Here is a 21,312-nt window from a genome sequence, read left to right as displayed (position 1 = left end):
ACACTAGGTCTACTTGAGCTAGTGCCTCAAAATCAGCATAGCTGCGGCCACATGGGTAGCAATCCCTGCTCCAGAGAGATCATGTTGGTGTCTGGGAATGCAGAAATCCAATTAATACATAAACAGTCTCATTATTGCACTTCCTGTCACCAAATTTAATGTTAATAGTTGGGATCTGTCCAGCAGTCCCATAAGATTGACAACTATGTCCCACATTTCTAAAAGTGCATTTGTTTACATGCACAGATATGAATAGATGTATGTAAATCCCTGTTTAATAGGCAGCAGGTTTACAACAAATAAAAGGAAGTTCTTCTTCACACAGCGCACAGTCAACTTGTGGAACTCCTTACCTGAGGAGGTTGTGAAGGCTAGGACTATAACAGCGTTTAAAAGGGAACTAGATAAATTCATGGTGGTTAAGTCCATTCATGGCTATTAGCCAGGATGGGTAAGGAATGGTGTCCCTAGCCTCTGTTTGTCAGAGGATGGAGATGGATGGCAGGAGAGTGATCACTTGATCAGTGCCTGTAAGGTTCACTCCCTCGGGGGCACCTGGCATTGGCCACTGTCAGTAGACAGGATACTGGGCTAGATGGACCTTTGGTCTGACCCGGTACTGCCATTCTTATGTTCTTATTTGTTCTTGCATAGCTGGTGTTTAGAGCAATTTCTTGGGTTAAACATCAAGATCATGACACCATTCTAGATTAATGTTATCTTTATGGTACTCAGATTTTGTCTTTCCCTCTTTCTAAAAACTTTGTTCAGGACGGCCATTAGCCCAGGCTCAAGAGGGCCTGTTAGAAAGTGCAGGAAGAGGGCATCGTCAGCAACTTACCTGCTCTAAAGAGAACAATTAATAATTGTCTCAACTCTGTGCTAGGGGCAGGAAAGAAGCAATAACTTTCTAGTATGTGGGCTCATGTGGCAGTCCTATCCTCTCTGTGTGTGGGTTAGATGATGGGGGCAGGGCGGGGGGAACAGAAGCAAGGCTGAGGAGAGCTGGTATAGTCAGCCGATTCCTTCACAGACTGGCCTCGGCATCTGCCTTCAGAGCATATTGTCCCTTTATGTCTGTAGGGAAGGCAGAGGAAAAACTGGGAAGCACAGAAGACGGAGGAGTCCAAGCTTCAAAAGGCATCCAAAAGCAAGTGGTTGGCTCTGCTGTTTGTAGTTTTTAGGAGACGCGAACAATAATGAATCAGTGTCTGGAAGGGCAAAATCACTTTTGCACCCCAGTGTTTTCAGCAGATCCCAAGCAGACCTATTACTGGAACAACATTCATTATAAAATTCGGGTCAAAACTCCATTTGGCAAAAAAAGGTGACATGGCATGAGAAATCAGAAATATTAAACCTGAACAATACTAGCTTTCTCTGTTATAGAAAGGGTTGATACTCAGAGAGTCTAACCATGACATTGTCTACAGAACACAAGTGTTTTCCTAATGTAAGTATTACTGTTATATTATTTCTGAAAAAGAAAAAGGTAAACCAGCAACTGAAAGAAAACATTTATTGAATCAAAGTCAATACTTTCCTTTTAATATCTACAAGTCAACACTGAACTGACTTTATTCAAGAATGAACACAATGTACAAAAAAAGTATGTTTGTTATAAAAATATGTCAATTTTTTTTCTGGCTACTGAGCTGAAGACATTTGACAAGTGCAAGGTAAACCTGCTCACTAAAATTAATTCATAGAGTGATGACAAAAAGTGAAAATCATTTTGTAACCCTAGAGTATTTAAAGGCTCATTGATAAAGATGCATTTGAAATGCTGACCCCAAATCACCGTGCTGTCGTGTTTATGCACTCCAGACGACGGAACATATCTCGATCCTGTGTCATCATGAATCAGTACCTGCATCGGTGAAGACTATCCAAGTTTACCAGAACTATCCAACCAGATAATTTATGTCTACCATTGGATTACAACTTTACTACTCCTGAAGAGAGTCAATGGCCTCAACATCCAGTGTATTTGTGTGAATATGACTTTTTGTTTAGTACCAGGGAAAAAAAGCAGATGTGTATGTGTTTATACCAATCTGGGGTCTGTTTCAACACAAAATGGAAATGGAAATTAGGAGAGGGGCTAGAAAGGAGAGAACAATAATTGTTAAGTGTATCACATTTACGTTTTTATGTATATTTATTTTAGCTTTCATCTGATTAGGCTCAGTTATGCCCAGTTTGCTAGTTAAAATGTTAAATGTAGTCGAGGATGATTTTTCACATAATTTTTTGAAGTCAGTTAGAATTCAAACCATAGACTTCTGTTTCATATCACCAACAAGGAGGAAAAAAAGGAAAGGACCATTTACAGAAAAATCTGAGAACAGTGCAATATTAAAATACAATTTTCACAACATGTGAAAGAAGAACATGCTTTGGAACCTGAGCAAAAGGCTTCTTACTGACATAGTAAAAAGTCACCCTGTATGTTGTTTTCCCTGGCATCTGTTCTGCCAGATCAGTATGTTGCTCTTAGCAACTTACATGGCCCCTAAATATTTAGTACACAGAAACTGCCAACTACTTAGAGAGGTGAACTAAACTTCAGCTAATATCGCAGGCAGTTTGACATGCTGCTACTGGAAATGACCATATAACCTAAAAATTAAGCAAAATTAAAAAAGGAAAAAGAAAAGGAAAGCAGCCAAACATGATGATGCTTTTTTAAACAGACAAAAAGCTCTACCACAACACTTAGATACGGTACTACACTGGTTTACAATCTCGAGGTCAGCTCTTTCAAAATAAATATACTAAACATTTACAACAAAATGCCTTATGAATGCAAGCTCACTCTTTATTATTTCAAGACCAGTTGGATGAAAACTTAAGATATAACTCTGAAGCAGCTAAGTTACAAGTCCTTCTTCAGAGCCTGCCATGACCCAGTGCCACAGCTAAACTTTTAATCAGCAACAGTATCATCAGTCCGCAGTAACAAACATTTTTTTTTCTGGCACTAAACAGGCCACCATACAAAGCAACTTCACAAAGCATGCGGTCATCTACTCTGCTGATTTTCAAATGTATGAAATGATCATTGTGCTTGCAGGTCCCAGACCTTTCAAAAACATATATAAACAATGACAGATTAAAAACATTAATAGGAACTCACTCACTTCTAAATTACTGAGGGGGAGCAGGAAATTAAGAGACCCAGCAAAAGAAGAATGCTGCGCATTAGCACTTTCAGAAAGAAAAGAAAAAGATGACCAAGCTAAAATTGGAGCATTAATTTGCTTAATATTGAAAAATGTAAAAAAGGAAAACAAAACAAACAAAACTCCCCAAACCCTAAACAGCTATATGTCTGTGGTTTTGATAAGAGGCCGAATGTGTGCATGCCACTGAAAGGCACGGTAGGACCAATCTGACAAATGACATCATCAGAGCAGAACAGCAACTTTCACTGGAATAATCACAAGGGGTGAACAATGAGCCATCACTTCTCTCTTGTCATGAACACAGAAAGCAGTCACCAGGGCAAAAGGGGGAACACAGGAAAGAAGATGCAGAAATTCATGAGAACCTGTGAAACAAAGAGAAAATGAAAGTTAAACAAAAGCAAAACTTTTGAAAATATGATCATGACAGCTTTCTAAACACTATAACATTAATCTGTTTAACAACCTTCATATTATGTTTATTTTAGTATGCAGCACTCCTGCAACATTTCTCTTAAATGTGCCATTTAATTACATCACTCACAGTTATAATGAAATTTAGTATGCAACCTGCATGTGCTGCTAAGACATCCAACATACAAAGAACCCCAACTCCCTACAGTAATATCTTGATAGATGGGTGTAAAATCAGTTTAATTAAACATTTTTGTAATCAGTACTGAATTATTAAACATATCGCTCATCACATAATACAAAATACATGGTTATATAAATACTCTCCTTGTATGGAGCCCACTATGCAGAAACATGCTTAAAATAATGCATCATAAGGGTAGAGTTATTTATAGATAATTGTTTATATTACATTGTAGGATATTCCCCATTAGCATTCTCTGTCAGTGATAAACAGGCTATTGTAACATAACATTGGAATGTCTGTAATACTCACTGGAAATGTTTCCCCAAGGTTATCCTGCTTTTGTATCTACAAGTTGCATCTGAACATTTGCAGACATGCCACCTCCATAGCCTCCCTTGGACTGCATTTGGTTCTGAATTGAACTCACCTATAGAAACAGGAAAGGAATGACGATAGCAAATAAGACAAGACAGATCAAATGTGAACTGGTGCTTTTTAAAGTGCTCTCTCCCTATTACAGTGAAATTATGTTTGTTTGAGGACATTTCCGGAAGTAGGTTTGCTGGAATTTTCACATCTTGCACTTAGGCAAGCAGAAGAGATGAAGGAAGAACTGGTACTCATTGATTTATTTTTTCCTGGTCCACTAGGAAATTCATTGATTCAGTCTTTCATCAACCAGTCTTGATTAGTCTCAAGAAAACAAATCAAATCTCTCACTGCTCTCTAATTCTAATACAAGTGCTTCAGTATATCAAGATGAAAATTTGGCTTCAGATTAGAATTAGGCTGTGCAAGAATGAAGTTAACAATACTGTACTGTTAAAAAAAAAGATGTTTTTATACAGAATATTTGCACTGCAGCATAGATTCCATAGATGTAGTTGTATAAGCCTATCCAACAGTTCATTGCCTAGGGATTCCTAAACTACTAGAGACCCTTTGGAAGGATTTTTTCTTGTGATGTAGTCTGGAGCACAGATTTATTTTTCCTTCAACTGATCCTATTCCTTCAATAAACAGAGGATTTATTTAAATGAGGCTTCAACATATCAACTTCTCTGGCGAGGATTTATTTGAAGGTACTTTTTAGGCTGACACAAATAAATACGTGAAGAAAAAAAGGTTTCATAGCCTATATCCGTAAAAAGCTAGTGAGACCACAATTCTCATGTGCTCATCCAGTATAAATCAAAATAATCACATCTCTCTGAGTGCCTTAGGGCAGATCATTTCAATGTTAAGAACGGGTGGAAAAAGCTCTTTATGTATCCCTCCCCCAACCCACACTTATTTCAGTCTCCATCTTTTGAAATGGGGCTCACAGCAATAAGGTCCTGTCCCCAAGTGTGATACTTACAATCATTTCAGATGTATCCTCCCACAAACAACTCAAAAACGCCAGTAAAAAAAACCATGTTAAAACTATGTTAGTGAACCTACCCCTAAACTAAGTCAGGGCAATAGCACTTTTTTTTTTCTGTTCACACAGACACATGTTTTATAATGTAGATACCCATAGTTGAAAACCACATTTAAAATGGCTCTTTCCTATGTGTAGACAGTTTCCATAATCAACATGAAGAGATCCTATGCTAGAACTCAGCTCGCAACACCCATGTTTAAACAACACTTTAGACAGCATGGTTCTAATACCGGGGGGAGCAGGACAAAAATTAACATCTGAAGAACACACAATGGCTGTTTCCCACATCAGCCCAAGGAAATAAATCGTTCAATTTCACATTTCACTGAACAGTGCTCTTCATCACAGCATCTTCTCTTGAGCCTAGGAGCAAAGGGATTGCAGGTTGTCAACTCACTTCAGAAACTTTCAGTGTATGGGCAGGAGTGACTACAAAAGACTTAAAGGATGGCACACTTCTTTCATGTCTGATGAACCTTGCCTTAACTAGCCTGGAAATAGATTATTCCACCAAACACAGGTCTTCAGTATAGGTCTTCCTATGCATATCCCTGGCAGCGTGCTTACCTGGTGGCCATGTAAAACTTTCATACGTTGCTTTATTTTAAAACAGTATACAAATAACAAGTCACACTGCTGAACAAACCAAGAGTAAATTTTCAACAGTGGCCACCTCTGAAATCTTGCCAAGTGCCGCTGTTAATAAAATAAACTGTCTCAATATTTGGGTCTCTCTGGCATAGGTGTTGCAGTTAGCAAGTGTCGGGTAGTTAGGGTATCAGTACAGATGCTGAAGTAACCATATCTATTCACCTAAGGCAAAAATCAGCAAGTTTTAAGGCTTACCACCATAACTCCACAATGGGACATCCTGTATGAAAATCTATGTAAGTGATATACAACTGTCAAGAACACTGACTGAAAATCATGTCTATTAAAATGTTGCCCTGGTAATACTCATTTGGAAGTATCATCCTTCTGAGTCTATCAAAAAATGTTAGAGTGAGTGCAGTGAAGTGCAATTAAGGCATTATTTCTTTAAGGTGGTATGTGTCCCTACGATGCTGTACACGTAAGACCAGGTTGCTCTCCTGAGGAGCTAACTGAGGCATAACACGCAGAGGGATAAAACAGGCAATCGGGGGGGGGGGGGGAAGAATGCTGGGGGAGGGGGAGGAAGAGGAAAGAAAAAAGAGGGTGAGGATTACAGCAAATAAAGATTACATTAGCTGTTATGTTGCACATGTGTCTTGGTAATTTCTATTTAGTTTTGTTAGCATAAGGGAGCAGGGCAGATGGCACTGAAGTGGAAGATAACAGTGGAAGCAAAATGAGTTTTGAGGAGGAATTTGTAGATGTGGGAGAGTGTTTGGCACCCTCGAATAGGGTGGTCATTAGGTAAAAAGGCTGGGAGTGACAAGTGGGAGTAACAGACAGAGAGACAAGGGAAAGCAGTCAGCAGAGCTTAGGGTGAAAAATAGGGATTGGGAGAAATAAGGACTCAGGTGTAGGTGAGACCAGCGTTGTGTAGCTCAGTACAAGAGAAGACAGTTTGATCTACACAGAGAAAAATTAAGGGATTCATAAAGCGATTCAAGTACTAAGAAATACAAATAGGTGGTGTAGGTGTTTGAAGCACAAAAAAAAAATCCTGGGGGGCCTCACAGAGGACACAGAGATAAAGGAGGACAGAGTCAAAAGAGGAAGGAGGTAATGTGGAATGATAGGGAGCAGGGATAGAGAGCTCCAACTGAATACTCTCAATTTTATCTTTGAGAAAACAGCTAGATCCTATGCAGAGAAAGAAGAGAAAGACAATTAGACCCACAGTTCGTACTATGGGGGTGTGAATGTAAAAGTCCCTAATTTGCACTATTATACTACAAGTTCATGCCTGCAGCATCCACACAAGGGAACTACAGCACAGCACACCCAAGTAGTTCAAACTGTGGGGCAGTGCAGACATGCCCTAAAGTGACAAAGAGTTGCCAGGTACTGGGAATATAGGAATGGATAAGTATTGCTGAGTAGGCATGGGGGACAGCTGAATGAAGAAAGGAACTTATATGATGAGGTAACAGGTATTCCTTCAAAGCTGTTGAGCAGAACAAAAGCAACAGCAAAGGTAAGAGCAGGAAAGTTAGATGAATAGTTGGTGCAATGGGCAGAGTATTAAGTGTGGCAGATAGCGTGGATATATAGTTGTGACCTTGTAATATACGCGGTGGAGGATGGGTAAGAAAAGGAGAAGAGGGCTGGGAGGAGAAAGAAGTCAGAGGCTAGAGAACTGAATATTACAGGAGTGAGCGGCTGAGCAAGAGAGAGAAGAATGGGCAATGTCAAATAATATAAATAGGTGCATCAAGAATGGAGAAATGACCTTTCTCAAAGGTCAGAGTGGGAAAAAAAAAAAAAGACCAAAGCTGAGTGGGCGAGTCCATCCTGACCTGGGGACCAGAGGAGAGAAGAGGCAGATGAATCATATTGGTCACAGACGTGATGTTACTCAAAATAAAGGAAGGAGACTGGGGAGATAGAAAGGACAACCAGTCAATGTTCAAGACAAAGGCAGAAGCAGGTTAAGGGGTAGTAAATAATGACCATCTGGAGGGAAAGAAGAGCTGTATCATATGTAGTTTAAAGATGAAGAAATAGAGAAAGGGTCTTTGTAGTCTTTCCTCACTGGAGAAGTGAGTGCAATTCTGGTCTCCCATGTTTAAAATAGATGAATTCAAACTGGAACAGGTTCAGAAAAGGACTACTAGGATGAACAGAGAAATGGAGAACCTACGTCTAAACAAGCCTAACAAAAACGAAGGCTGAGGGGGAGATATAATGGCTCTCTATAAATACATCAGAGAGATAAACAGCAGGAAGGGAGAAGATTTATTTAAGTTAAGGGCCAATGTTGGCACAAAACCAAAAGGATATAAACTGGCCATCAATAAGTTTAGGCTTGAAATTAGATGAAGGTTTCTAATCACTAGAAGAATAAAGTTCTGGAACAGCCTTCCAAGGGGAGCAGTGGGGGCAAAAAACCTAAGTTGTTTTATGACTGGGCTTGATAAGTTTATGGAGGGGATGTCATGATGAGATTGCCTACAAGGGCATATGGCCCATCTGCAACTACTATAACCAAATGTCTCCGATGGCCAGTGATGGGACACTAGATGGGGAGGGCTCTGACTTACTGCAGAAAATTTATCACAGGCATCTGGCTGGTGGGTCTTGCCCAAATGTTCTGGGTCCAACTAATCACCATATTTAGGGTCAGGAAGGAATTTCCCCCCAGGTCAGATTGGCAGAGACCTCAGGAAGTTTTCACCTTCCTCTGGAGCATAGGGCATGGACCACTTGCTGGTATGAACTACAGTAAATAGCGGATTCTTTGTAAGAAGTCCTTTCTGCCCTTAAAGTCTATAAGTGTAAAGTCTGTAAGAAAGAGGGATGAGGGCTGAAAGTGTCAGGAAGAAAAAGGAGTCCCATGCCACCATAACCTTCTGGTCGGTGGCTGTGGGAAAAGAAAAGTGTCCTAAAGGAGAGGGAACAACTAAATACTGATTCAAAGGTTCTTAATCCTTCAAAAGAATTATAAATTGAAATTAAAGAGAAAATGTATGTTTCTAATGAGCAGGCAGATAAATTGTTTTTAATGAAACTAAAACCACTGCATTAAAATGCAGTAAAAGCTAATTATATATTTATCAACCTATACATCTATTATAATGGTATAGTTACAATTGTTTTAGTAAAATTGTGCCCTAGCCAATACATTGTTTCAAGAAGCCTTGATATGTTGTTTGCAATGTCAAACCATCTCCTTTTGCCCTTCCCCCAACTGCAATCAAGTAATACAAAGTGCCTCTACTACAGCTGGGGAGGCAAACAAGCTGCTTCCTTTCCAGGAAACTACAAATGTCATCATTTGCTTACCTAACAACTGAAAGTGATTGATTTCCATAGCTCTGCTCAAAGATTCCCACATGCCTTGAATTCCTATACTCCTGCCCTAGAGTCCTCCCTCCCCATTCACTAAAACTCACTGTTCCCAATCAAATCTCTGTCTTTTTAAGTGTACCATTAGAGGCATATAAACATATCAAATTTCAAAGGACATAAAAGTATCTTTCTGTGAGTACACCGCCCTTGCCTTGCATTAAAACTTTAATGAGGTGAATCAGATCTTAAAGACTGGTTAACATTTCACAGAAAACACTGAAATAATATTCTGTATAGAAGTCTGCCTTTATATAATCATTCTTAACACATTTCTCCATCTTTGTTCTTTGTTTTCAAGGACATGTGCATAAAAACAAACACTTTGTCTCTTGATAGTACATATATTCATTGTTGTTATGCTTTTTCTCCATAGGAAGCTGCAAGTCTTTGCTTGTGACATCACAACAGTTTGCTGTGAGGATAACTGTCACAAATAGGATTATAGCTTCAGGTGGAAAAATGTGAATTCTTAATAAAACAACAAGACTGATAACATTTGCATGAAAGATCAATAAACTAATGAAGAGAAACACCAAAAATGTGAAATACCATGCATTGTCTGTTGGTCTTAAGGATAGTCTTTTTCTAGTTCTTCGTAGCCTATTTTGCAATACGAGCTTATGGGAATACACAAATGGCTCATTTCCATTAGGAAAGAAAAAGAGGCTTACTCAGTGACTACTTTATAATTTATATGGCACCAAAAATTGCTAGATAATAATATCAGTAAACAGAACATTAAAAGTTTACTATTTTTACATTCTGATTTAGAATATTTTAAGCACGTTTAAAGAATATTTTAAAGAATGTTTTAAGCACTGTGTTATTCTTCAGTTTTACAATGATCTAACTCCATTGAAATCAATAGTAGAACAGGTATAACGCAGTGGTGAATCAGTCTTCTAACTATAATTTCTCTGGTCTTTGTTCTAGTATTTGTATGGATGCAGTCTAAGATGATACAGGGTTTTCTTCATTCATATACACTTACCGAATTCATTCCACTGAATAAGTCTCCTGATCCTACATGAGCTGTGTGAACAAAGTTTGTTGGCTCCCCAATCATACTTCGGTCGATCCGCCGTCGCCTTTTCTGAAAGGTGGATAAAGAAGTTTTGTGATTGCCACTTACTTAAAAAGCAAAGAATACCTGGATTAAATATAAAATTTGAGGTACAGTTAAAAGTGAACTGCCCCCACAGAGTGTTAAATGTATTTTTAGCATAAGACCACCAGAGCTCAATTTTTTGGTTAAGCTAAACACAGCGTCAGCCACAATACCTTGGCATTAACCAAAGGGCATGTGATCAAGTATTGTGTTTAGAAGACAGCTCAATAAGAACATTCCTAGTATTAGACAACTTTCTATATGCAACCAGCTACACATCAGTAACTTTACTATAATCTAATGCCTATTAAACAAAACAACATACTTAATTCTTTACACAGAAAAAGCTCTAACCATCTTTGACATTTGGAGTTGCACATCAGTTGTCCCACATTCGTTTACAGTTGTGACACATCAGATGCTCTTGGTTTAATCAACCATTAATCACCATCTTTCATGTCCATACAAAACACACAAATGCACAGAAATCCTACACTATTTCCAATATGAAGTCATAGCACTAAGAACACATTTTGTGAGAGTGCTCTGATAGGAGCATTTCTAAGGCATCTCTGCATGGATTTACACAGTATAACATATGTTCCCAAAGGTCTCTGTGTATTCAAACTGCTTTCATGCAGCACAGTTCTAATACCATGCCTTAATACCATGGCAGTGAATGTCAGATTACATGCTCAGCATACCCTTTATAATGTATCTTACCATCCCTCACAACATGGGACAGCATAACAATTTTGACCTCAGTTTCCCCTTTCTCGCATAAACTTGCTGCCTCCATTTTTGTTAATGTAATAATAGGTAAATGATGAATCAAAGGTAGACAAAATTTATCCTGATAAAGGCTGCTTTGGCAGTCTGCCACAAGACCAAAGTCTGCACTTAAATGCATAAAATGGAACAGACTGCACTGCCCTTATCTCTAATTCAGGAGCTGGTTAGATCTAATGCAGCATCATATGCTGCCACCAGCCATTGCTGCAGGCCACTCTCCTGTATTAAAAGATGAGAGTGGCTATGGGTTTCACACTGAACATTCCAGTTTAAGCTAATCACTAAACTGAAATTGAATAAGTATAACACAATTGCCATTAAGAAGTTACCTGACTCAGTCAAAGCTTCCCTGTCTGTCAAGGTTTGATCTGTCACAGTTTAAAGGGTCAGTATCTCTCCCTTTCTGGTCTGTGATAGAGACTAGAATCATTTGGAGGTTCGGGTGGGAAGTTTACATGTCTTATCAGTGGGAATCACTCCTGTCAAAATACAATTCCAGCTAAAAGTCACTGTGAATCAAAGCCACAGCTATGAGAATACATCACAGGATATGCCCAACAAGAGCAAAATATTTCTGGAATTAAATCAAATCCATGACAAATATGCGCCTTCCTCTCCCACCTGAAGAGTTATGGTATATCGCCATTGGCTCCAAGGTTGGTCTGAGGGCCATCTCCATAAGAATGGCCTTCAGCTGAATGTCTCTATCTTTTCTTGTGCGGGGTTTGAAGTTCCTGCAGATCTGGCACTTCTCTTTAACATGAGAATCCCCTCAGACACTTCAGATAGCTAGTTTACAGGTCACTAACTGGCATCAGCTTGCTGCACGGGACATGCCCAGCCTCTGGGGCAAAAAGTCCCTCAACAACACTAACTGCAATAACTATACAAAATATGAACAGAGAACGTCCAGACGACTGAGAAAGAAGCCTTGCTAGAAGCAAGAGAGGTAGTTCCAGCAACCGTCATGGGCAGTAAGAAGAAACTAAGAAGGGGTGGAGCCAGCGGCAACCTTTATACCAGCACACATGTGTGTGACTCCAGAGGGTGCTAGAGCCAGCCCAATGGATACCACTGAGGGAAAAATCTTCAGCAACTGTGCACATGGCACACGCAACACCTAGCATAGAATGGACATAAGCAAACACTCAAAGAAGAATTAATGTAAAATATATTTTATAAAAATAAGCTGTTTAAAACAGACTCTGTAGTAGTCCACTGAACTAGTGCCTGAACCCTAGAGAAGAGCAATAGGCTCATGTAGGAAATAGTCTGTTCAGTATTAAAGTCTAAGTTACTCATGATATAAATAGGGAAATAGTCCTGTGATCGACCTGAGAGAAGAGAATTTCAGAATAATGCTTTACATTGAATAAAGTTACTATAATAAAATGGTTCAGAGTTTAGAGCATTTCTTTTATCTCCCACCATGACAGAATTGTGCATATACTGCAAGGTTTCAACTACTAGACTGATTTTTTGTGTGTCAAATAAACCTGATTTTTAGAGCTGGTAAGATAAACTTTAACAGACTTGTGTTCTGTTGGAATATCTGGTTCTGTCAAAACTGACATGCTTCAAAAATCGGGCTGATTTCACTGCAATTTCATTTTGGAGGAAAAACTTGAAAAGCATTTCAACAATGTTCCATTATGACATTTTCAGCAGAAAATGTTTAGATGTTTTAGTTTAAAATGACTTTGTTTTGATGTTTCATTTTGTATTATATATTAAAATATAAGTCAAAATCGAAATGAAATGTTTCATTTTTGTAAAAACCAAACATTTCATTCAACCCAAAGAGTGTGTGTGTATATCTGTGTGTGTGTGTGTGTGTGTGTGTGTGTGTGTATAAAATACATGTACACATATACAAACTTTAGAATTTTCCTTTACAGAGAACTGAAAAAAACGTTGGTTTTCATTCTTATTCTGAACAATGCCAAAATTTCAAAATCTTTTACAAAAAAAATGGAGCCTCTGTCCTCTGCAAGCTGTACATATTTCATAGTAATCAGTACCAGAACACCTCCCTTTTTGAGGAGAAAAGTGAGAGTGCAAGCATCAGCCATAACAGGACTGACTCCAGTACACACCATGAGTCAAAACAGTTACACTGGTGTAATCACTACTGAAAGTAGACCAGAATCAGATGCCGTGCATTTAGTTATATCAATGTGATTCAAGACTGGAAACAAAGTGTTAATCATTTCCCCCCAACCCCTAGGTGATTTGCCCAAGGCGGCATAGTCCACAACTCAGCAAAGAACAGAACAATGGATCTCCTGAGTCCCAGTCCCATTTTCTTAACAAAGCCATACATGGCGAGCCCCAACTGGCCTTCCCTGAAGGTTGTAAGTCAGGATTCTAAAAAGCTTCAGGAAACCCTGTTTTTAATACAAGTGCAGACAGGAACGTAGTAACTGAGTTACCACATTGACAAAAGCTAGTGTAGACAAAGGCCCCAACTCAGATAAGTAGTTAAGCATGTGCCTATGTCCATTGTAGCAATGTTACTATTGTTCATTATGAACAAAGGGACAGAAGAGACACACCAAGCTGGAAACAAGGCAATGAAACATCTCCTGTCCTTGGGGATATGTAATTGAAAATTAAAGTAACTACGGACGATGAGGTGTTGAATGAGTGCCTTTATATACATAGTTCATATATATGAAGTATACGATACATACATATTCCTCACTGATAGTCTATTTAGTATGTTTAGTCTATGAAAGAAAAACAAAGCAAACATCTTTCTTTCAGATCAAAGGAACCGCTTCAATTTAGTCACTTATTTCAGTTTATCATTTGTGCCTATTTTGCACTGTGGGCTCATGACACACATTAAAAAACAAACAAAATAAGTAAAAAATCTTTTTAAAACCCCCCAGAGCTCCCAAACTGTCCCAAAACCCAGCATGGCCTCCAGCTAGCACTTACCTATACCTCAATCTTTATTAGACACCATCAGTAAAATAATTAATGGTACCTGAATTAAAAGGTAAATTAAAGTATCATTCTAGTAACAGGATCTTCTCATGTAGGGGCTTCACTACAATGAAATAGAAATAAAAAATAATATATGCATCTGGTGCCACTCAGAGGATCTGACAGCACTGTAGCTACATTAATGAAGCCTTCAGGGAAGTGCTGTAAGTATTTGTTTTATAGATGGGGAAGACAAGGCACAAATGGGTTAAATGACTTGTTCAAGGGCACAGAGCGAGTCTATGGTAGTGCCAGGAACAGCACCCAGATGTTCTAAATCCCAGTGCCTCACTGCTGCAACTAAATCCCATTCTTTATTTCATGCTAGATGAACAGCAGTTAGATGCTATCCACCTTTCACAAAATCTAAAAAATGTATTTGCTGCCTTGTCCTGAATAATTTTTAAAGAGTGGTAATAACTTTCCATATTTATGTGGCTAAAATTACTGAAACTTTTTTTTTTTTTTAAAAACACTGACGACTTCCTTTAACCTGAAAAATATTCATTTTTTTTACCTCTTCCTCTTTCCTGCCTTCCCCAAGGCCTCTTCACTCCCTTTTACAAAGAAGTGTCAACACACCGAGTAACCTTAGACTCAAGAAAGGAAAGAATACATTCCTTCTTTAAAAAAGGGTTCCTGGGAAAGAGACAGAACAAGTAATTCTGAGGCCCATTTCAGAATTTTTGCAATTAATACGTATATACAGTAGAATTGCACAGATGCCATGTCACATGCTAGTTGCCACAGTTACCAGGGCAACAGCTGAAGCCTTTCCCATTTTGAAGCTGTGAATAACACACTTCACACCCACACACTGTATTGTCTGTTCCTTTTAAAGTATGAAATCGGGATTCAGGATGAGACCAATGTTTGGATGTCAGAGCAAGATGATTTTAAAATCCTGCACATTTCTAGCACTTTAGACCCAGAAGTGAGATTAAAAGGTCTAAATACAGTATGTATCCATGTTATTTATTGAAATTAAACAGCAAGCAGTCACGGTATCGCTCATAATTTTAAAGAAAATTCTGTAGTAGTTTACAGCTCCTTGGGAACTTGAAAACTGTTTCTTCACCAAAATAATCGTTACTGTAGGGTCCTAGAGCAAGGCAGGTGTTCGATTTCATTTCTTCGGGCTCGGAAGTCAGGTGATCTCTCCCGACTTCCTTAGGTTGTAAGGGGGAGGTGTGGGGGGGCATTATTTGAATTTCTCCAGCTATCAGTCCAACCAGTAGCACCACAGCTTCTATCTAAGTTTAATACACATCTCTCCACCCACTTGCTTTTTTCCTGTTCATTTTGTTTTTGTGAATCTTTCTGCCCCTCTCCATAGGTTACACAACTCCTTCCACTCCCTTTCACTTCAGATCTTTCCTTCTCTCCCCACACTTCAGTTTGTCACCTCACACCCACGATAGCAAGAAGAGGAACACTTCAGTTACTAGGCACAGATGGATGCCTAGTACTACTTCAGTTCTGCTATACAGAATCAGCAGGCAGTCTAGTAGTTAGGGCATTCAGGAAACCCAGGTTCAATTCCTTGCACTGACACAGACTTTATACGATCTTGGGCAAAACACTTAGTTCTCTCTGTGCCTCAGTTCCCGACCTGTAAAATGAGAATAATAGGACTTTCCTACCTCAGAGGGATGTTGTGAGGATAAATACATTAAAGACTGTTAGATGCTCAGATACTATGGTGAGAGGGGCCATATAAGAACCACATCGAGATAAGCTGCAGGAGCAGGCACCACTAGTAACACCAACTACCCAGTCACCAGTGCTATGGTGGTCGTGACATCATATCAGGAAGACAGTGCAGGTAGGCAGATAGAGAATTCAGTAGGATTCTTCCACTTTGATGGCAAAAAGAAATGGGGTGAAGTGCAGGGAAAAAACAAAAGCAAACCAAACTCCTGCAATCCTTCAATGCCTCAGTACATTTTACAGTTCAATCTGAAACACCTCTCTTGCTCCCAAAAAATTACCTCCCCCACTCAAATAATGTTATAGACTTTAAATACAGAAAAATCTAGAAAAATAAAGATACTGGTCAACTTTTAAGCTGATAGTTTTTTCATGGGACATAATTAAAGCTGGTAGGCCTGAAATAAGAGCTAACATTCGAAAGGAATTAAAATTTTGGACCTTTCAGTTTTAAGACTATCCCTTACCCTCCAGAAGGGCACGACCACCAGTTCAAAAGTTACAATCTCTGTGGGAATAAACATGCCATTTCATAGCCTGCATAGTTCAGACGGTTGGGCAAGACAAAGTATTCAGTCAAACACAGGTCATTTCTCCACCTTCTCTCATGAGCAGGATGTTTATGCTCAGGCAGTAGAGTTAATTAATTCAAAGCAAACTCACTTAGCTGGAGAAGAATTGGCAACTGTTGTTCCTGAATCAGTTTTTATCATTGGATTACTACTACACAGTATGTAAGAGGCATGCTGTTTAATCACTTTCAGGCAATATTTTAATATTAGGATATATTTGCCAGGATTCTGTGCTCTCAAAAAAGGTTTAAAACTTGAAAGAACACATTTTGGAAGTTCATCCTATCCACTCAGATAGGCTTTCTGAATTTGCTACTTTAGTGGAAGATTACAGAAATGTCACTGGCCTCCTGAGAAGAATTGGACAATTTAGGAGAGTTCTCACCAGTCTGGTAATTTTATTCTAAAGTCTTCCACAAAATAATTGGGAGGAAAACGTCTAATGCATAAAGAATTCCCCACCCCCCCAAAAATAGTAGCCTGAATACTTAGAGCATCGAGAGCCAAGAAATATCCAGCTAAGACAGAGCAGTGACTGCTTACACAGCAAAAAAAGGTTATGTGAAAAAAGTAAAAAACAAACAAAATGCAATATTTCAATAGGATTGTCAGGTATCTTTTCTCATACAGATGATCAGCTTACCGGTATTAACCACTTTGAGAAGGGAAATCTGAAAACGACTCAGGATACTAAGCAAAAGGTTCTAAACTAATTTAATAACAATAATTGCACCAAATTTAATCCAAAAGAGTTGGAATTAAAAGCAGGCACAAACTCATGTAAGAGTCTATCATCCAAAGAGACAAATCGGTAACCATAAAGGACAATTTAATCCAACACTCAGGAAACATTCCATTTCCAAAATATATTTTAAAAGTAATCAAACCGTGGAAAACATTGTTCAAGCAATATAACGGAAAAAGCCATTCTCTTCTTGGGGCCTGCCGACCCCTAGCAAACTGTCTGCAGATTGCTTGTTTTGGGAAACACAGATATAATGCTGACTCTGAGGACTACTTCTCTGAATTAAAGCCTAGGCTCATGCTGGATTTAACTTGATCAGTTTAGCATGCACAACCTTATCTATACCAGACTTTTAGAAAGTATTTTAGACCGCTTGAGCTAACACCTTCTAACAACACACCTTTATACCTTAGACTAGCGGCTAGACAGAGCCTAGGAGTTGCTTAGCACTTCACAGCATCAGCCCCCTCAACACAGAAAGCTATAATATCAGCTGGAGAACCTACATCTCTTTACTTGTGTACTGAGAGTAGTGCTTTAAAAGAAGGCATAATGATGGTGCCAGTCGCAGATCAGGAATAGGTGGTAAAAGCATGCATGAGTTATCTGTAGCAAAAGCCAAAAATAAGAAATTCAAGGAGTACGACAAGATATTGTCATAAGTAAATGTTTGCTATTTTCTAAAACAATGGATCTTTATTGAGTTTTCTCATAAAGTAGGAAAAGGGATAAATGTTTCTTTCCTGTGACCTGCTTCTTCATCATATAGCCACAGAAATGAAAGATGTTAGTCCACAAATAGAGATGCAGGAGTCTAATAGAGCTTTCCCTACAACATCCTTCCCCTAACTAAATGTTCTCTTTGCCTTCTAAATCTTATGAACACTGTTTAACTTCTCAAACAATTTAACTTGAAATCACAATATATAAAAACTAAATTAATTAAAAAAAACCATTAACACACACACGGCATGTCTAACATTTTCAGTATATAAAAATGAAAATAATTCCCATCAGTAAATTAAACAAAGGGAATTTGATCACATCAACATTTTAAAACCAATCATAATGGGTCATATGGGTCCAAACATAATTTGCTTTCCACTGTGCTAAAATTATAAACTCAAGAGATCAAAACTCACCATTATAAGTCCAAACACATTTGTCTACACCAGACAGCTTTAAAACTATAATATATGTTGAGTTTTGCTTATAGGAGATTGTTTTATTCAACTAAGACAGACAGTCCAGAGACATTAGCCCCTTTCCCCCTTTACTTTTAGAGGTTCTAATGTCAATGCTGGCATATAAACATTTGATTACTTGCTTTGTGTTACATTTAAGAATATGCACTAACATCTTCTCTGTGTGGGGCACTTTAGGATTGTGCTTTTTTTTGGACCCAGTGGGCATAGCTTTATGGACAATGTTAAAGAAAGACAGAAAGCATGGTGGCCAGTAAGATAACTTACAGTTAGGGAGTCCAACCCATCCAGGAGAATCTCTTGTGACACAAGGAGCAGATCATTTTAACCTAGGACCATCTTTCACGGGGACAAGCAAATTGCCATACTGTGTCCAACCCATTTTAAAATAAATAAGGGAGCTATCCTATCTCCTAGAACTGGACGGGACCCCAAGGAGTCACTGAATCCAGCCCCCTGCCTTCCTATAGCAGGACCAACTACTGATTTTGCCCCAGATCCCTAAGTGGCCCCCTCAAGTATTGAACTCACAACCCTGGGTTTAGCAGGCCAATGCTCAAACCACTGAGCTATCCCCCCATGGTCTGCCTACTTTGGTATTCAGTTTATGATAGTGGCTAGCATCAAATACTTCAGATAAAAGTGCAAGAAATCTCCTAATTCCTAATAGTTAAAGACTGTTTTAAGCCATGAAGCATGAGGCTTAATATAGTTAATGGTATATTTTGATGTAAATTATGGCGATAAATGATAATGAAAGGAAATAACTGGATATTTTTGTTATCTATATAAATGTCCAATCCTTCTTTGAATCTTGCTGAATTTCTAAATAAAGTGGATTATCATGTCTTTCCTCAGTTGTTAGGTAACGACAGTTGGGAAACATAGTAGCAAGATAAATAAAATGGGGGTAAGCACCTTAATTACTTCCATTCTCTGCAGCCAAATAACAAAGGGATAGTTTCACTGGGTCACTGTTTTCTGAAGAAAAGGGAGGTAAATTAGAGAAAACAAAAAGACATGTAACAGTAAGTAATATGAATTCCTGAATATTTAAAAAAAGTGTCCTTGACCACACAGAGGACATACAGGCAACTGACTGGGTCTGTTTCAAGGACCATTGTATGATTTTGATACATAGATTGGATATGCAGACAATTTTCCATACTCTGTGATTACCCACAAGAAATTTTGGAATAGACCAGGCTAGGCTGGAAAGGAGTAACAATGTACTCTGCCTGAATACAAAGAGACTTCAGTGTTAATGCCTTCAGTAGTGGGGTCTCACCTGATCCAGCATGCCAGGGCTTCAGCAAGCATCAATAGATATTTCTTATTTCTAACACAAATTGATGTGCACATGCAAAAGACCAAATTTATGTTGTTTTAATTAATTAATGATATGGTCATCAGCTTTCACACCCTTATCTAGTTATTTGCAGACTAGGTGTCCTGGTCCACACTTGTCAACATCTCCACATTATTGTACAATAGATTCCCCAAAAGAATAATATTTTGGCCTCTCTGTTTAAATATTTTGTTAGTTTCTGATAACATTTGAGGAGGCCAATAGAGACACATATACAGGAAAGTTCTATTGTGAACTATATTGAGGCACTATTCTTTATTTTACCCAGATAAAAAAAGCAGATAATGTTGTATATTACATCTATCAAATTTGTCTACTCTCATATGAGTTTTAAAAACAGCCAGTAATCCCATATTCCAGCACCTAATCTGAGATGCAGATAATTATTTCCACTGTATAAGTATTTGTCTTTGTCACCACAAAGGAATCTTATAATAGTAGTTCCTTGAACCACGTTAATTCTATGAAAAAAAAATTAATAAATTCCTTAAAAATAAATGGCATATGGCTTGTAGGAAGCACAATATCCAGAATCAGCTGGAGTCAACTAATGATACTTTTCCAAAAGCATGTTAAACTTGGACATTCCCATGTGGGAATGAGAACGGGATCAGAGTTACATTGCCAGCATTGCTTTTTTTTGAATCAGCAATACCCACTGGTGTTGCAGACTCAGGAGCCCAGTTGAATGAAAAATAGGTTTTGGTTAGATTAAATCCATATTATAATAAAATGGGCTTATCACCGTGGATAACAAAGTAACTTACATTGATAATTAAATTTAACAAACCGTTGAAAGATGGCGCCAAATGCAGACGGAAGCACAGGGATTGCTGGAATGAGAAGCGATGCATCACAGGGCATTGGGACAGGACACAGGATGCCCTGCGACCCCCTCTGCCTTCCCACAAGTCTTAGCGGCAGAAGAGCAAGAGATGCTCTGTGGGATAGCTGCCCAGAGTGCACTGCTCCAAATACCGCTGCAACTGCCGCACGTGTGAACACGCTATTGCGCAGGCAGCTGACAGTATGAACACACAACAGCGGTTTCCCTTCAGCTCTCTCTGAGCAGCGCTGTAACTCTGCCAGTGTAGACGTGCCCTTAGTAAGTGAAGACCTCACACTAACTGCATACTGTTGATGCCTCAAAAAAGTTCTTTTTTAAGCCAATTCAGCACATCACCACCTTCTGGAATTTTTTGAAGTTCGCAGTTTCTGAACTGTTTACACAATATTCCATTATGTTATGATGGCATTACTGATCATATGACAGAACTGGCAATTTCAGGCTATGTTGTCTAAATAAACAGGAAAATTTGCCAGATGAGGTCAGATGACTCCTGAAAACAACAGATCTTTTGAGAAACCGTGTTTAGGTCAAACAGCAAAGGGATCTTGTTCTTTTCTAAAGGCTTAAACAGGCTCTGTTTAAAATGTGCAATAAATAGTGAATCCTACTTCTTGGTAAAGCTAGAAACCATTTTTTCCTAGAGGCATGTATTTTCCCAGAGGCATGTAAACATAACCTTCCAGGTCTTATAATTTTGAAACTTTTTGAAACTTTATCATAATTTTTTCCATCAACCTTCATTATCTCCCTTCCCCT

At 38.6% G+C, this 21,312-nt stretch overlaps 1 protein-coding gene across 4 annotated transcripts in view; it reads right to left on the bottom strand.

The window, feature by feature from the left end:
* Nucleotides 1-1,505: 1,505 nt before the first annotated feature.
* Nucleotides 1,506-21,312, bottom strand: part of CDC42SE2 (CDC42 small effector 2) — a 116,792-nt gene continuing 96,985 nt past the window's right edge. For all 4 annotated transcript variants that reach the window (XM_045022311.1, XM_045022314.1, XM_045022312.1 and 1 more), the window contains exons 3-5: nucleotides 10,206-10,307; nucleotides 4,099-4,216; nucleotides 1,506-3,553 (exon numbers count right to left, since the gene is read on the bottom strand). In XM_045022311.1, coding sequence (XP_044878246.1) covers nucleotides 4,118-4,216; nucleotides 10,206-10,307 — 201 coding nt within the window. In that variant the 3' untranslated portion in view covers nucleotides 1,506-3,553; nucleotides 4,099-4,117. The remainder of the gene's footprint in view (nucleotides 3,554-4,098; nucleotides 4,217-10,205; nucleotides 10,308-21,312) is intronic.

This window comes from Mauremys mutica, chromosome 6 (genome assembly GCF_020497125.1).
Source record: "Mauremys mutica isolate MM-2020 ecotype Southern chromosome 6, ASM2049712v1, whole genome shotgun sequence".
Taxonomy (NCBI): Eukaryota; Metazoa; Chordata; order Testudines; family Geoemydidae; genus Mauremys; species Mauremys mutica.
Note: the sequence above shows the minus strand (reverse complement) of the source record. Positions and strands in the feature narration are given on the sequence as shown.